At 37.6% G+C, this 15,219-nt stretch overlaps 1 protein-coding gene across 3 annotated transcripts in view; it reads right to left on the bottom strand.

Moving 5' to 3' along the window:
* C6 (complement C6) overlaps positions 1–15,219 on the bottom strand; it is a 63,932-nt gene that overhangs the window by 23,479 nt on the left and 25,234 nt on the right. For all 3 annotated transcript variants that reach the window (XM_015067581.3, XM_015067580.3, XM_053201128.1), the window contains exons 7-9: positions 14,320–14,520; positions 8,112–8,352; positions 3,433–3,555 (exon numbers count right to left, since the gene is read on the bottom strand). In XM_015067581.3, coding sequence (XP_014923067.3) covers positions 3,433–3,555; positions 8,112–8,352; positions 14,320–14,520 — 565 coding nt within the window. The remainder of the gene's footprint in view (positions 1–3,432; positions 3,556–8,111; positions 8,353–14,319; positions 14,521–15,219) is intronic.

Below are 15,219 nucleotides of genomic sequence, written 5' to 3'. Positions count from 1 at the left end.
TGAGTGAGGGTCAAAGAGAGAGAGAGAGAGAGAGAGAGAGAGAGAGAGAGTGGGATTCACCCAAAGCAAGGCTTGTGTTTACCCGAAGCAGGGCTTGAGCTTGCAAACCATGAGATCGATCATGACCTGAGCTGAAGTCAGATGCTTAACATCTGAGCCACCCAGGCACTATGTGTACTTAACTCTCAAATGTGCTTTGATTTTTGGCAAATTGTCATCACGATCAACACGTATTTGTGGAGAATCTGCTATATGCCAGGCACTAAAGACTGAGAGAAATGCACAATATGCCTTTTGTATTTGAAGGACTTAGACTCTCTATGAGGAGACAAAATAGGTACATAAAAATACTAGCAGAACTATAGAGAAATTAAAAAAGGAAGGAAGAAAAGGAGAAATGGAAGGAAGGAAAGAAGGAAGGAAAGAAGTTAAGAAGGGAGGGGAGGAAAGGGAAAGAAAGGTAAACAAAAAGACCAATAAAACAGTTTTGCTAAGTGTCACTGAGTGGTCCAACAATGAATGATTCCTGTTTTCAGGGAAGTGAAAGAATTCTGTGATCTTAGGCAATTAGGGAGGGGGGTACGGTGAAAGGACTTTGAGGCAAAGCTAAGACACGGTAGGGGGCAATGTGCTCCCAGCATGGGCAAAGACCCAGAATGAGGGGTGGATGTGCCATGTTCTGGAGACAGTGCATATGGACATCCACTTGAGTTCAAGTTGAAGGTTCAGGTAGGGGAAGAGCAGCAAAACAGAGGATCTGGATGTAAAGCTTTTAATTTTTAGTTGGGGAGTTGGCACAATTCAGGAGTATTAGCAATGTGTCATGTGGACAGTGATGGATAATTGATAAGCCAGTTTGGGGCCCATTGGAATAGTCTCTGATTTGGCAGTGTCCTCACCTTATTCCTACAAGCTGAAAACCATGGGTCCATCTTTGACATTTTCTCATCTCTTTGTTGGATGGATTTTTAAATTAAGCATTTTTTTCCCTTTTTGTTTTTGTTTTTGTTTGTTTGTTTTAGCAAGTACTCAAGAATGCATATTCTCAGAATTCTCTCACGTTTTGAGATGTCTTCCTGTTACCCTTATATATGAAATTATTATTTTTTCCTCTCTCAGAAATTTGTGGACATTATTGTCTTACAGCATTGAATTTAGTTATGGCAAAGTCTGAGGCCAGACAGATTGTGTTGTTTTGTTGATCTGTGGGAGATTTGCTCTTTCAGCCAAGATACTTGAAAAATTCATTTTTAAAATCTTGGTAATTAGCAAATTAACTAGAATTTGTCTTGAAGTTGTGTATTTAAACAGTATTTCTGATTCATATAATCAAAACAAATTTCTTCCTTTATTTCAGGGATATGTTTGTTTATAGTTTTGTTTTGTTTTGTTTTGTTTTTTAACAGCTTTCCTGTTTAATTTCTTGGGATCTCTATTTCAGGAACATGAATTCCCACTGATTAAATTATATTTGTCCTTCCATTTCCATTAGATTTTTCTTAATAACTATTAATGTCTATTTTTCCTCTGTATTTATTATGAATTATTTTAAATCTTTCCTACATGTGATTAACTTTCCTGATTTTATTTTCAGACAATTATATTTTGTCCTTGCAGTATCTAATTTATTTATAACTATCATGGTAATGTTTCTCAATGTTTGTTTGTCTTTGTACCTTAGCTTTGAGATCTGCCTTTTCAATTAATTCTTATAATCTTTTTGTTTCTGAACACTTGATTTACTGAATTCACAATCTCATTAAATTATTTTATTGCATGAAAAACTGGTATAGACTCTATATCCATTCTTTGGTTTATATTGCTAGGTTATTTGTCTGTTTTGCATGCTCTCTTCCCCCCTTCCCCCCCCCGTGTTTTTTTTTTTTTTTTTTTTTTTTTGCTATAATATGAATGCCTAGTTGTCAAACAAATCCTTCTCATTCTGCTTATGCTTAACATGGGCATGTACATGTAGACCATCTATATAATCTGATATTCAAAGTTGCCTATTTATTATTACAGTAAATATTTTATTTTTATTTGTTCTTTGTCTCCGCAAGAGAACCTAAGCTTCATATTTTGGGAGTTTCTGTGATTTTGCTTCCCTTTGTTCTTAGCAGAATGAATAGCAATCAGTTAGGCCAAGTCAGGGAACAAGAGAACTTTACGCAGAGGAAGGAGCTCTAAATAATGGCAAGGGACAAGAGAGAGCATGACTTATTTAGGAGACTATATAGTTCAGCTAGGCAGAGAGAGAGACTGGAATTTATCTTTAAGGCTATATGAAACCATGATTAAGGCATGAGAGTTTCATGATAAGATTTGCCTTGGAAGAATTTCTTGTCACAAGAAATGTGTAGAATACATTGGCGAAAGGCCACAGTAGAGGCAGGGGGACCAGTTAGGAGGCTTCTGTGGAAATCCAGGTTGGAAATAATGAACGGATGGGTGTGAATGGGAAAAATATTAAGGATGTAGAGTGATTACTTACTGGATGTGAAGGCCAGAAAGAGGGAGAAATTAAAGCAACACTCAGGTTTCTGGCTTGATTTCTGGAGCCTTATTTACATACCTCTCTTAGACTCTTATCATTCTGTATTTTTAATGGTTGTTTATATGTATAGTTACTTTGTAAGCTCCTTTATAGGAATGGCTGAATTATTTCTATGTCACAATGCCTAATACTGAGTTCAGCCCATGGGAAGAACCAATAAACGTTAAAGTAAACAACCTAAGTATAAGATCAAGAACACTTGGGGTGCCTGGGTGGCTCAGTCGGTTGAGCGTTGATTTTGGCTCAGGTCATGACTTCGGCTCGGGTCACGATCTCATGGTCCGTGAGTTCAAGCCCTGCGTCAGGCTCTGTGCTTACAGCTCAGAGCCTGGAGCCTGCTTCAGATTCTGTGTCTCCCTCTATCTCTGCCCCTCCCCCACTCATGCTCTGTCTCTCCCTCTGTCAAAAATAAACATTAAAAAAATTTTAAAAAAAGATCAAGAAAACTTTATTTCCTTTTTAAGTAGTGCTAATGATATTTTATTTGCACCCTCCCCCTACCACACAGAGGGCTTTGAGGTAGATATATGAAATAAGTGAAAGTTAAAAACATTTGCACAAGCAAGGGGCACCTGGGTGGTTCAGTCGGTTAAGTGTGGGACTCTTGATCTCAGCTCAGGCCATGATCTCACAGTTTTTGGGATCGAGCCCTACATTGGGCTCTGCACTGACAGTGTGGAGCCTGCTTGGGATTCTCTCTCTCTGTCTCTCTGCCTCTCCCTTTTTCATTCTCTCTCTCTCTCTCTCTCTCTCTCTCTTTCTCTCTCCCTTTCAATAAATAGACTTAAAAACATAGCGCCCTCAAAGTATAGCATGGTACTCCCATCAGGGCAGCTGCAGGACACATGGGGTAAACCGCTAAGAGAGAGAGCTCTTACCTTCATATTTCTCTGACATCTTGTTCGTGGTGCACCGATGTTCCACTTTTTTTTTCTTAAAACCAAATCTGCGTTTCTTTGTTTCAATCCGGACACAGTTTCGGATTTCTTCCTCTGTTAAACCTAGGAAATGGAGTGCAAACAAAACATCACGAGGATGCACCACTGCGAATCCTTCCCCAGTTCCTATAAACTCGAATAATTCACACCTTCACCTACAGATTCAGTCCTTTTTAGGCCCTGGGATGATCCTGAACAGAGGAAGTGTTTATGAGTCCCTGCTGTCTCTCCCTGCAACCCTGGCCCTAAGAAGCACATATAAGGTGACTGTGGCCCATCCCATGGGGATCATGTTGGCTTCTCCCTGTTGCCTACACACAGTGAGCCTCAAAGATCACCTGTCCCACTGGCCACGGCCACTGTATAGTCCTGCAGATCAAGAGATGAACACACGTTCTGTGCGGTGCCCCGGTCAGGCCTTCTTTCTGGGCCACAACTGTTTCTGTGAGGCCTGAGTCCACCTCACTTTTTTGCCCCATTGTCACCTAAAATGGAAATCTTTTTTGTCATCTCTCCTTCGCTGAACACTCGTTCTCATGCCTGTCTCCCTGGGTCAGCTGCTCACTCCACCTGTACCTCCAAAACTCAGAAATTCTGACTTCCTGACCTATGAATTCTTCTCAGTGTCCTCACTGACTATTCTCTCTCTCTCCTCATCACCATTCCAGCCTGTACTCAACGTTTCTCCTGATGTCTCCAAGGGAGGTGAATGCTGCCTCATTCCCAGCCTTGGGAATGAGGTTGATATCTTGGGGGTTGATATCTTCCTAGCTTCCCAGCGCCTCCATAGGATGAGTCTCCAGGTTTAAAATTCTTGTCAAGCTGTTCAGTTCTCATACCTTCAGTGCTCTTTGTTCTTGTCTTTTACCAAACTTGCAAGCATCATTTGTTGAAGATTCTGGCATCTGAGTCACACTTTCCCACCACAATCCCTGTCTATGTTCTCAATGGCTTCAAAATCTATGCTGTGTCAGGGATCAAGTGGGACACAGTGCAGGGAAATAGGTCTGGCTATTTGTAGACTGAGTTGGTGCTGCCCATCTGGGGTAATTTGAAAAGAATCAACGTCTCCTCTTTCTGAAGAGCTTCCTAAGCCTCCTGACCTGCTACCTGAAATACCAAAATTAGATTCCAGATTTTGGTTTTTGTTTTTAACATAATTTATTTCAACTAAAGTATAGCTGACACAAGAATTCAGGTTTTTGATGTTTAGTTAAAAATTGCCTCACAAAACATGAACACACAAGAGATACAACTGTTAGGATCAGCTCTTAAGCACCTTAAAGCAAAGTAGTTCATCAAATACTGATGTTCAGGGTTGTAGATCATAATCGGCAGAGGGATATTTTTAGAGCTTGAGGCACAGTTTAGGTGTGATGCTGAAATTGAATCCTAAAGGCACAGATGACTGAGAAATGAGGCCAGGTAGACGGGGATGGGGTGGAAGGGGATGGGGTCTGCCCACTTCATAGTTTTTTCAATAGTTTGACACATTTGAAGGGATGCGTTATAAGTTGGCAGTGAAAAATTCTTAGTTTGAAGTCTTGATGTTTACCTTGCATCTTTAACTCTAATAAACAAACAAACAAAAAGTCTGTTTTTCTTTTTTGGTCAAGCTGAATAAATATGAGTCATTTTCTCCTGGTAGTATTGTTCTAACAAGTAGATCAGTATAATTGTTAGACCATGTTAGGAATTTAATGCATTTATGTTGTAGAGCTCCTATCCTTTTTGAATTTTTTCATTAAGTTTTTATTATTTATAAATGAAAATTAAATTTTCTGTGTCCAATTCATTAACTATAACATAATTAATTAACTATCAACTTAGTTAATTTCATTTTCTGAGGGCTAATGGAGAATCTTTGAAGATTCAAATGGTGAATCCTTCTTATGAGCCATGGCATTCGTTGGTCATGCGGTGATTAAAATATGAAGGCTTTATCAGTGAATTTCTGGATAAGCCTGTCTTCCCCTGTATAACCTGTAGCTTGCTGCCTGACCTCTATCCAATTGCCGGATGCTGTAGCACTTGACCTCTCAAACCCAAGCGTCCCTCTGATGTTGCGTAGGGACAAGCATTTCAGAAATGTCCTCAGCTATTCTGGGCAAAGGTCAACAGTGTTACTTGAAAGTGTCATACGGGTAAATGGTGGGGCCAGTAATTGTTTTCCTCCCAGTTCAGAGTAGGAAATGACTTCTCAACAAAAGGAGTTTAAATTACCATCTTGCATATTATAATATTTTAATTCTTTAATGTTCTTACTGTATTTCTGATTTTTTTTTTCACCTAGCACACTGAAGCAATGTCAACTTTTCTTCAGGTTTTAAATTGACTATGGGACATTGAACAATAGAGGAATATATGAAGGATGCAAATAAAAAGCAATTTAATTTTGCTTTACTCCTCTTGAGGGAGAGAAGGTACTATGAAATATTCAGGTCATACTTTTGAAATTAATGACAAGGGATACAATTCTTACTGAATAAAGCAAATAAAAACCAAGCCTATACTCTAGTTTCATGTTATGGCTACGCAAAGGGAAAAGAAATAGAAAAAGAGAGGAGGAGGCCAGAATATATATTCATTTAGAGAGCAGGCAAAAACAGGTGAGCATACCCACCAAGGAATTCCATTTTATTGAGATTTGTTTCTGTCTGGGCGTGCTTCATCTTAGCCATAATTAAAACTGTGCATCGGTATTATTTTTGTGACTCAGAGAAATATATACTCATTGAATATAAGAATATATATTACATATAAGAATATAGAAATATGTTAATATGTTTAATCAAATATACATATATATACCCTTTAAGTACTATATATGTCATATATGTGTGTGTGTGTGTGTGTATATATATATGTGTGTGTGTGTGTGTGTATACATACATATATATATGCATACATGCATATATATATGTATATAGTTTGTATATGAGTACATAGGTATTTACGGTCATATATCTCCAGTTTCCTATTACATCTCAAACTCCCTTTCTTTCCCTTATTATGTGTTCCTGTTTGTTAGCCTCTACCTCTATTTATAGAGAAACACACAGAAGGTGAGAATGTTTAAGTAGGAAAGTGTAGCTCATCACTTCATTTTGGTCAGGGGTCTTCAACTATTAAAATGCTGGATGGTTGATTAAAGATTCACATAGTTCTTTAACTGACCTGATCTCTGAGCCTTTAGAGGCTTTGCTTTGAATGCATGAAAGTACAGCTGATCAAATGAGAAATTATTTTCTGGGCTATAGCAGCAAGTGACCAGAATAATTTCATCCCACGGGTGAGATGAAACCAATCAAGGGCCACAGATTTTCCCCAAGCACTTTTGCTCAGCATTAATGTTGCTGGTGTTCTCATGGGAGAAGATATCAAATTCATCATACAAACATCACTCCTGTGGAAAGGATAACTGAAATGAAACATAAGGGTCAGGCAATGTGAAAAGCCCATCACAGCATAAATCTTTTGGATTTCAGTAACTGTCAGATAGTAATTTTTTTAGATCCTCTTACTGAAAGTCCTTCTCAAAGACATTTATGCCCTCTTCTCTCTTAGGAAGCAGATCATGAGGGATATCTGGTCACTTAAAGTTTGGAATAACTCAGGGCAGCCACATTAAACATTAGTATTTGCCATCATGAGATGTAAGAACAAAGGGATTGACACTCTGTTTGTCCCAGAGTTGGCCTGATGTCTCTTTAAATGAATTCCTGATTTCTTCTATATAAAAGTTACATGATCAAGAATTCTTATTTATATGGGGTAATTGGTCAGTTGAGTTCTGGTTACAGTTTCCTAACCATGTTCTCAAGAGACACATGATAGAATCATCACAAAGGCCCTGTGTCATTTCACAAAGGAGTCTGAAAATGAATTTATCCAATGGTGTTTAAGCTATAATAATTAATAGTGGCAATTTAAGCTAACACTTAAGAAACCAAGGTTTATCTATAAACCAAGGTTTTTATTGTTATTTTACATATAAGCAGAAAAATATCCCTGATTATATCCCAAAATAAAAATTTGCCAACTTTCTTCAAAATAAGTGCTTCTCATCTGGTTTCAATTTTATCACTGGTAGGTGCATATCTAGCCCACATTAATTTAGTTCCTTGTCAAGTTCTTAATTGTTCTTTTATCTTAATGCCCTTGGCTTTTACTTAAAACATTATTAAAAGAAAAAGACTTAGAAAATTTGCTATAATTATTGTTCTATAAAATTATTATCTCCTATAAAATTGCTGTAAGTAAATTATCTTTTGGAGTTTAGTTTCAGGACAAATCTCATTTTTCTTGAGGTAATAGCATGTATCTCTCTTTTAGGTTACCACTACTGTGTAGCTTATGATGTTCCCACATGTCAGGAAACTCAGAGACAAATCTAATGCCCAATGAGAGAGGTTAAGTATATTTTTTCTTTTTTGGGGGGGTCCTAATTGTATATTTTTATTTATTTGAGTGTGTATCTTTTGGTTGTTCTTCTTATCATTTTGGAAGTACAGTGGAGTCTAAAAGTTAATAAAGAAGAATTAATAGAATAAGAGAAAAACGAATTGCACGCAGTCGAATCAGGCTTAAGAAAAAAGGGAGGCCGGCAGAAGGTCTACCTGAGTTCTTCAGTTCCTCGACGCTAAACTGGTAGAGGAGGTCATACACGCCGCCCAGGGAGCCAGAGGTGAAATAGTGAGTCCCGAAGTCATCAAATATCCGACTATACAAAGCAAAGTTGTATTCTAGAGGCAGGTGGTTAAGTGCTTTCAAAAAGACATCAGAAAGCTGCAGATCTTTAGTTTTCATTGTGAAGTTTGAGACTTTTATCACCTTATGGACCCTAGTAAAACTAGAATCCTAAATGGAAGAGGAGAAAAGAGGAAAAAAAAGAAAGAAAACAAGATGATTAAACGTAATAAAAGTTTGAAGTGTCAAGCCTTTAAATGTCATCTATATATCACTAGCTGCCTTCCAACCATAACATGATAACTTTAACTCTCTATGGCATGATCTCACACACAAAAACATAATTTTCATTTTATTTTCCACAACCTTTTCTTGCGATGTCCAAAGTGCTGAACAGATAAGATGATCTCAGTCATGTAAACTGTGACTGAGGCATAGGTTTGGTAGGCTTATCAAAAGAGATCAATAGGCATACCAAAGGCATACCAAAAAGAGATCAATCAATTATCAGAAAAGTAAATCTTTCACTCTTGCTTGTCAATCGTAGCTGTGTCCCTACTGAGTTTTTATTTAGAAAGACTTGCTGATGCAACACGTCGAAAAAGGATTGCATATATTTTTAATTGGAAGTTAACGCAATTGAGATTCAAGTCACAACTTTGTCACTAACTGGCATTTGCATTTTCTAGGCCCCAGTTGTCTGTGAAATGTCACCTGGTCTATAAATGACAGTTATCCACCAGATGACATACCACACCCCTTTCAACTCTAAGACACTGTGATTCAAAATTACTCAGGGTTAAGATTAAACAAAATTATTTATATTCTCCCTCTTCCACCCATCAACAGAAATATTTGTTTGAGAGTTTTTTTATTCATTTCTTTTTATGTTGGGTTAATCTATGATTTGGTGGTTGGTATTATACCCAAATCTCATTCCATTAAATTATTGTTCTACATATCCACTGAGTTTTATGAGTGTATCCATGTATGCTGTTCTTAAAAAAATTATACAATTTTTATCTATTTCTCAATTTTAGCAAATTGTAGTATTTGAGTCATAGGAGCAGAGAGAGGAGCATATTTCAGCAAAAGAACTTTATCGTAGCTCTAAATTATTAAATCGCTGTTTTCCTGTGTGCTATAATTATGGCATAAAATGTCTGCTAACACAAAAGAAAAGAAATAATCACAAGTATTGAAGAAGAGTCACCATTCACTCCCCTCCCTCTGTCTTTCCCTTTGCTTCTCTCCTACCCCTTTCCACCCCTCACCCTCCCTTTTTGCCTTTTAACACATTTATTGCTCAGCTACCTCAGATGCTGTGGACACAGAAATGGGCAAGGTAGACAAAGTTCATCCCTTTGAGGGGCTTACATTTTCATTGTCCATCAATTCTATTTTTAAGTTTAATACTTGAATTTTGTCACAGAACCATGCCTTTAGAAAGTTGGAGGGACATTATGCTTTTAGTAAGAAGTGCACTCACTTCCAGAGTATCTGAAATACCTATTCAGACATGGACATTGGAATGGGTGGTTCAAAATTTCCAGGTTGCTCTACCAACTAAATTATAAACATACAAGTGAAACTTTGGTAACTCAACTCAGCACAAGCCAAGCATTTATCAAATGCATCATGGTTAAAATGGGGCTATTTTAGGCTAACCCATTACATGACAGTAGGTTATTAACTATGTATGATCGGGATGCCTGGATGGCTCAGTCATTAAGTGTCCCAACCCTTGGTTTTGGCTCAGGTCATGATCTCACAGATCGTGGGTTCGAGCCCTGTGTCGGGCTCTGTGCTGACAACATGGAGCCTGTTTAGGATTCTCTCTCTTTCTCCCTCTCTCTCTGCCTCTCTATCTCTCTCAAAATAAATAAATAAACTTTAAAAAATATTTAAAAAATAAAAAATGCATGATCTGTCTCAACATTCTGTGAGATCTTGCTTTATTTTTACCATCTTTTTGTGGGTTCAACTTCATAAAGTAATCCAGAAAAGCACCGAATCTTACTGAGACACCTGGTATTTTGACTTTGAAACAGATTATCTGCCTAACAAATGTTTAGTTAGATCTGTGATTGATGAAATGAATAAATAAAGCATTAAGCTCCAGTGGAGGGAGTGGATTGATTTTCAAGTTAGTGGTACCTTGTTTTCCCTATTTGAAGACTAAGAGACGTTGCAGTAGCGTTTTCTTTCTTTTTTTTTTTTAACGTTTATTTATTTTTGAGACAGAGAGAGACAGAGCATGAGTGGGGGAGGGTCAGAGAGAGAGAGGGAGACACAGAATCCGAAACAGGCTCCAGGCTCTGCACTGTCAGCACAGAACCCGACGCGGGGCTCGAACTCACAAACCGTGAGATCATGACCTGAGCCGAAGTCGGACGCTTAACTGACTGAGCCACCCAGGCGCCCCATCACTAGTGTTTTCTACTTAACCCAGGATTTCCTTATTCTGTTGCGATCTAATCAAAGATACTGGGTAGAACCCGATGAAGTTGACAGTTTTGTAGGTCAAAAATGGGTGAATATTAGCAGTTTCAAAAGTTCCAGCTGCTACTGTGAATAGCCTAAAATGTTCCCAATTTGGGGCAGACTCTTAGAGGATCAAATAACATCTGTTTATCCACAGATAAGGATTTTACAAGTTTTCTCTAGCATGGCTGAAACATTTATAAACCAATTCTGTGAAGCAAATCTTAATGTTGAGACTGATGTATATATCTATGTCTCTTTCTACATATCCATTTTCTTTCTCATTTTGGACTATATTTTTAAGCAGTTGTTTCCAATCTTGGCTATATCAGAATGAGCTGGGGGCTTAAAAAAAGAAAACCAGAATCACATGCCCAATCCCAGATATTCTGAATCAGTATATTAAGAGAAGGGCCATGGGATGTATATTTTTACTTCCTAATAATTCTGATACTAACTTGTCTTTTTTGTAAATTTTTAAAATTAGTTTTCTTTATTTTTGAGAGGCAGAGAGAGACAGAGAGAGACAGAACACAAGTCGGGGAGGGGCAGAGAGAGAGGGAGACACAGAATCCAAAGCAGGCTCCAGGCTCCTAGCTGTCAGCACAGAGCCGGATGCAGGGCCTGAACTCACGAACCGTGAGATCATGACCTGAGCCGAAGTCGGACGCTCAACCGACTGAGCCACGCAGGCGCCCCAATACTAACTTGTCTTGAGAATATAATTTGCATTAGTCAGCCATAAGAAAGAATGAAATCTTGCCATTTACAATCACACGGATACAGCCAGAGTATTATGCTAAGTGAAGTAAGTCAGAGAAAGACAAATACCAGATGATTTCACTCATATGTGGAATTTAAGAAACAAAACAAATGAACTAGGGGGGAAAAAGAGAGAGACAAATAAAAAAAACAGACGTTTAGTTATACAGAACAAACTGATGGTACCAGAGGGGAAGTGAGTGGGGGGATGGGTTAAAAGGGATGGGGATTAAGGAGTGCACTTGTCTGATGAGCACCGGGTGTTGTATGGAATTGTTCAATCTCTATATTGTACACCTAAAACTAATATAACACTGTGTTAACTGGAATTAAAATAAAAATTTAAAAGAAAAAAAGAATATAATTTGGTAAGTTTGAGAGACACTATGCTACCTATAGCCCATTCTAAAGTGAACTAATGATATGTTATAAAAGGAATCATTTTATTCCCTCTTTTTTCTTTTATGTGTTCATATCACCAGAACTCTACTCTTTTCATAGTTTGTTGAAATTATGAATAACAGAATGAATGAACAAGCAGATAGCTTGAGGTATAATGTAGTGGATATAAACAGTGGGCAAAAATCAGAAAGCTGATTTCAATGCCCGACTCTGGCATTTACTCACTGTGACATCACAGGAGCCACTCAGCTTCTTGAGTTTTAGTGTAGTACTTGGCACATGGTAGATATTTGATAAATATTTCTTGACTTCAGAATAAATACATGGACTTCATGTACTCATCTGTAAAGTGTTCTTGAAAATATCTACTCTGATTCCCCCTTAGGGTTCTTTTCAAGATAAATGAAATTAGCCTAGGAAAATTATCTATAAATGGAGCTATAAATATATATATATATATATATGAATAAATAAATGTGTGAGAGGCACTATGGTAAGGGCAGGAGGAGCCATAAAATGATGGCCTCCAGCTGCTGTTCCCCTTTGTTCCGGTTGTGGTTCCTCTTTTCACCACCCCTTCACAGTCTATGATTCAGGGCTCAGTCTTCCCATTCATCTCTTTGGAAGGAGCAAATACCACTGAGAGTGGTGGTTTTGGGAGGAACAGAGACTATTTTTTTTTAAGTTCATTTATTTATTTTGAGAGAGAGAGAGAGAGAGAGCAAGCATGTTGGGGAGGGGCAGAGAGAATCCCAAACAGGCTCAGCATTGTCAGTGCAGAGTCAGACACAGGGCTTGAACTCAAGAACCGTGAGATCACAACCTAAGCTGAAATCAAGAGTCAGACATTCAACCAACTTGGCCACCCCAGGCACCCCAGGAACAGATTCTATTTTAAAAGAACTTTGTAAATGTTTAAAAATGTCTAATAGAAATCTATCTCCTAAATCGCTTAAGAGCTGGAAAACATGTCCAGGAGTTTTAATATACAAATAATAAAAGAAAAAGCAAGGGAGGAAGAAAGATTACTGGATGTAGATATATCTTTACATATTGAAAGAACTTTGTTAGTTCCTGGCAAGATTAATGGAAGAAGTCTAATACTCAGATACAACCTAAATTATAAACAATAACAAGAAAAATTATAAATTTCCAGACAGAGAAAATAAAAGAAAGACAACCAGTTATCCATGTGATTTTTCCTATGCAACAACGAAAAGTAGAAGATAGTGGAATAACATCCACTAACTACAAAGAAAAGAAGACTATGATTCAAGATTCCTATATTTGGCCAAGATATTCCTTATCTTTATTGCTCAGGGAAAATGTAGGCTTTTTAGATATATAAGGACTTAGGGAGTAAATGTATAGACACACACACACACACACACACACACACACGTACGTATATAAAATATTACACAGATATAAAATACAGACTATGAACTTGGAATTTATAAGTGTTATGTGAGGAATCTTTAAAATAGACTACACAAGAGTCAGGATAAAATACAAATGAACATATGTAATATAAAACTGAACACAAAACAATCCTAGCGAATAACTTGGAACACAAAGGTTTTGAACTACCTCAGTAAAATTGAGGTTTTGGAGGCCTGTAATGATATTGGTAGGGGAGCAGAATGTAGACCCATTCTCAAGGAGATAGTGGGAATGGGGTGTGGGGAAGTAAAATATCTTTTGGGGGCTGTAGATATTACTTCATGTGATAAAAGAAAAAACATAGGCTTAATTATGCTTGTTAACTAGAGAAAGGTCATCACAAGCAGAATTTAAAAAGTTTAGGGGGCACCTGGGTGGCTCAGTTGGTTAAGCATCCAACTTCAGTTCAGGTCATGATCTCACAGTTCGTGGGTTTGAGCCCTGCATCGGGCTCTCTGCTGTTAGCAGAGAACACACCTTGGATCCTCTGTTCTCCTCTCTATGTCCCTCCCTCATTTGCACTCTCTCTAAAAAAGAGAGAACTTCCAAATGTTCTAGTAGAACTTCCAAAATGACCAAAAGGGGTAACCAGAAATGTGACAAAGACAGCCATAGTAGAGAAATAGGAAACAGCAACAAAGTAAAAGGAGTATGAAAAATTAAAGATGGAAGAAACATGATCAAGTATTTCAGTGAGTTTGTTAAATCAAAGAAGGCAGAATTTCCCTAGCAAAGTTCTAATTGTCAGATTATGTTAAAAAAGTAAAGTTCTGTTACATGTAGCTTATAAAAAATACACCTAAAACACTAAGACAAAGAAAACTTAAACAGAACACAACCATAAACACAGCCAAATGTATGCAACATTATACATATCACTTCTATAACTTTTGAAATGGGATTTATCAACAAACTAAATCTATTTAAATTTGTGTTCGAAATCTTGCCAATTTGATATCAAAAACTCTCCCCTTCTCATTGCATGATTGCTGGACTTAGTGTTAACTTTCAGAAAAGAATAAAAAGATTGGGAACCATTTTTATTACCTTTATGTGGGAGGCTTGAATGGCTTGTTTGAAGGCAGAATTATGGGTGGTGCTTTGAGTTTTCTTTGAGGAATAAAAAATTGGTACATGAAAGCTTTTTTTCTCTTCGCCCCGGAATGCAGCTTGTTTATTTTCATTTTTTGTAAGAGGAACTAAGTCCTTGTAGAAATCGGTTTCTAAATCATCTTCTTCAGTTTGCACCTGGAGAAAAATCCATATGAAATGGGATGAAACTTAGGAAATATTAGAACTACTTGTTAAGATCTCAGGCAATGATGCTTCATTCCTTTATGCATTCAATAAATATTTGTTGAGAACCCATTTTGCTAGAAATAAAAGAAAAATTAGTTCCTGCCCTCCATGAGTCAATAGTTTAGTTAGAGAGACAAACAAGCACAGACACTTAATCCAGTGTGGGAAGTGATGTGCTCCAAAAGAAGTTGTCCTAAATAATCATTGAACCCAGAGGGGCCACACCAGGAAAGTCTTCGTCAAGGAAACAACTCCTAAAATGATATTTAACAGCATGATAAAAAAAACGAGGGCTATTTCTGGTCTGCCTGTGACTTTGAGCCTCTTTGCAATCTAACTGAAGGTATCTTCCAGAAAATTGAGGCCTAGCAGATGGGAGCACAGATCCTGTCCTTCCTTGCTCTGGTTGCATCCCCACCCACTTAGACTTATTTAGATGTTGGGCATCAGCACTCTACTGGCTATGTCTATGGGACAGAGGACAAATACTTGATTGGTTCTGCATGGTGGAGGGTTATAATCCTTCACTGACTGGGTCTGGAAAGAGGAGGAAAAAAAAAAAAAGCCAGTGGGACTTGACTTGAAGTAGGAGTGGAGCAGGGTATTTTCCCAGTACAAGTTAAATCCCTGTTATGATTATGCTGGCAA

The sequence above is a fragment of the Acinonyx jubatus genome, chromosome A1, assembly GCF_027475565.1.
Source record: "Acinonyx jubatus isolate Ajub_Pintada_27869175 chromosome A1, VMU_Ajub_asm_v1.0, whole genome shotgun sequence".
Lineage (NCBI taxonomy): Eukaryota > Metazoa > Chordata > Mammalia > Carnivora > Felidae > Acinonyx > Acinonyx jubatus.
This window is presented reverse-complemented; position numbering and strand designations above follow the sequence as displayed.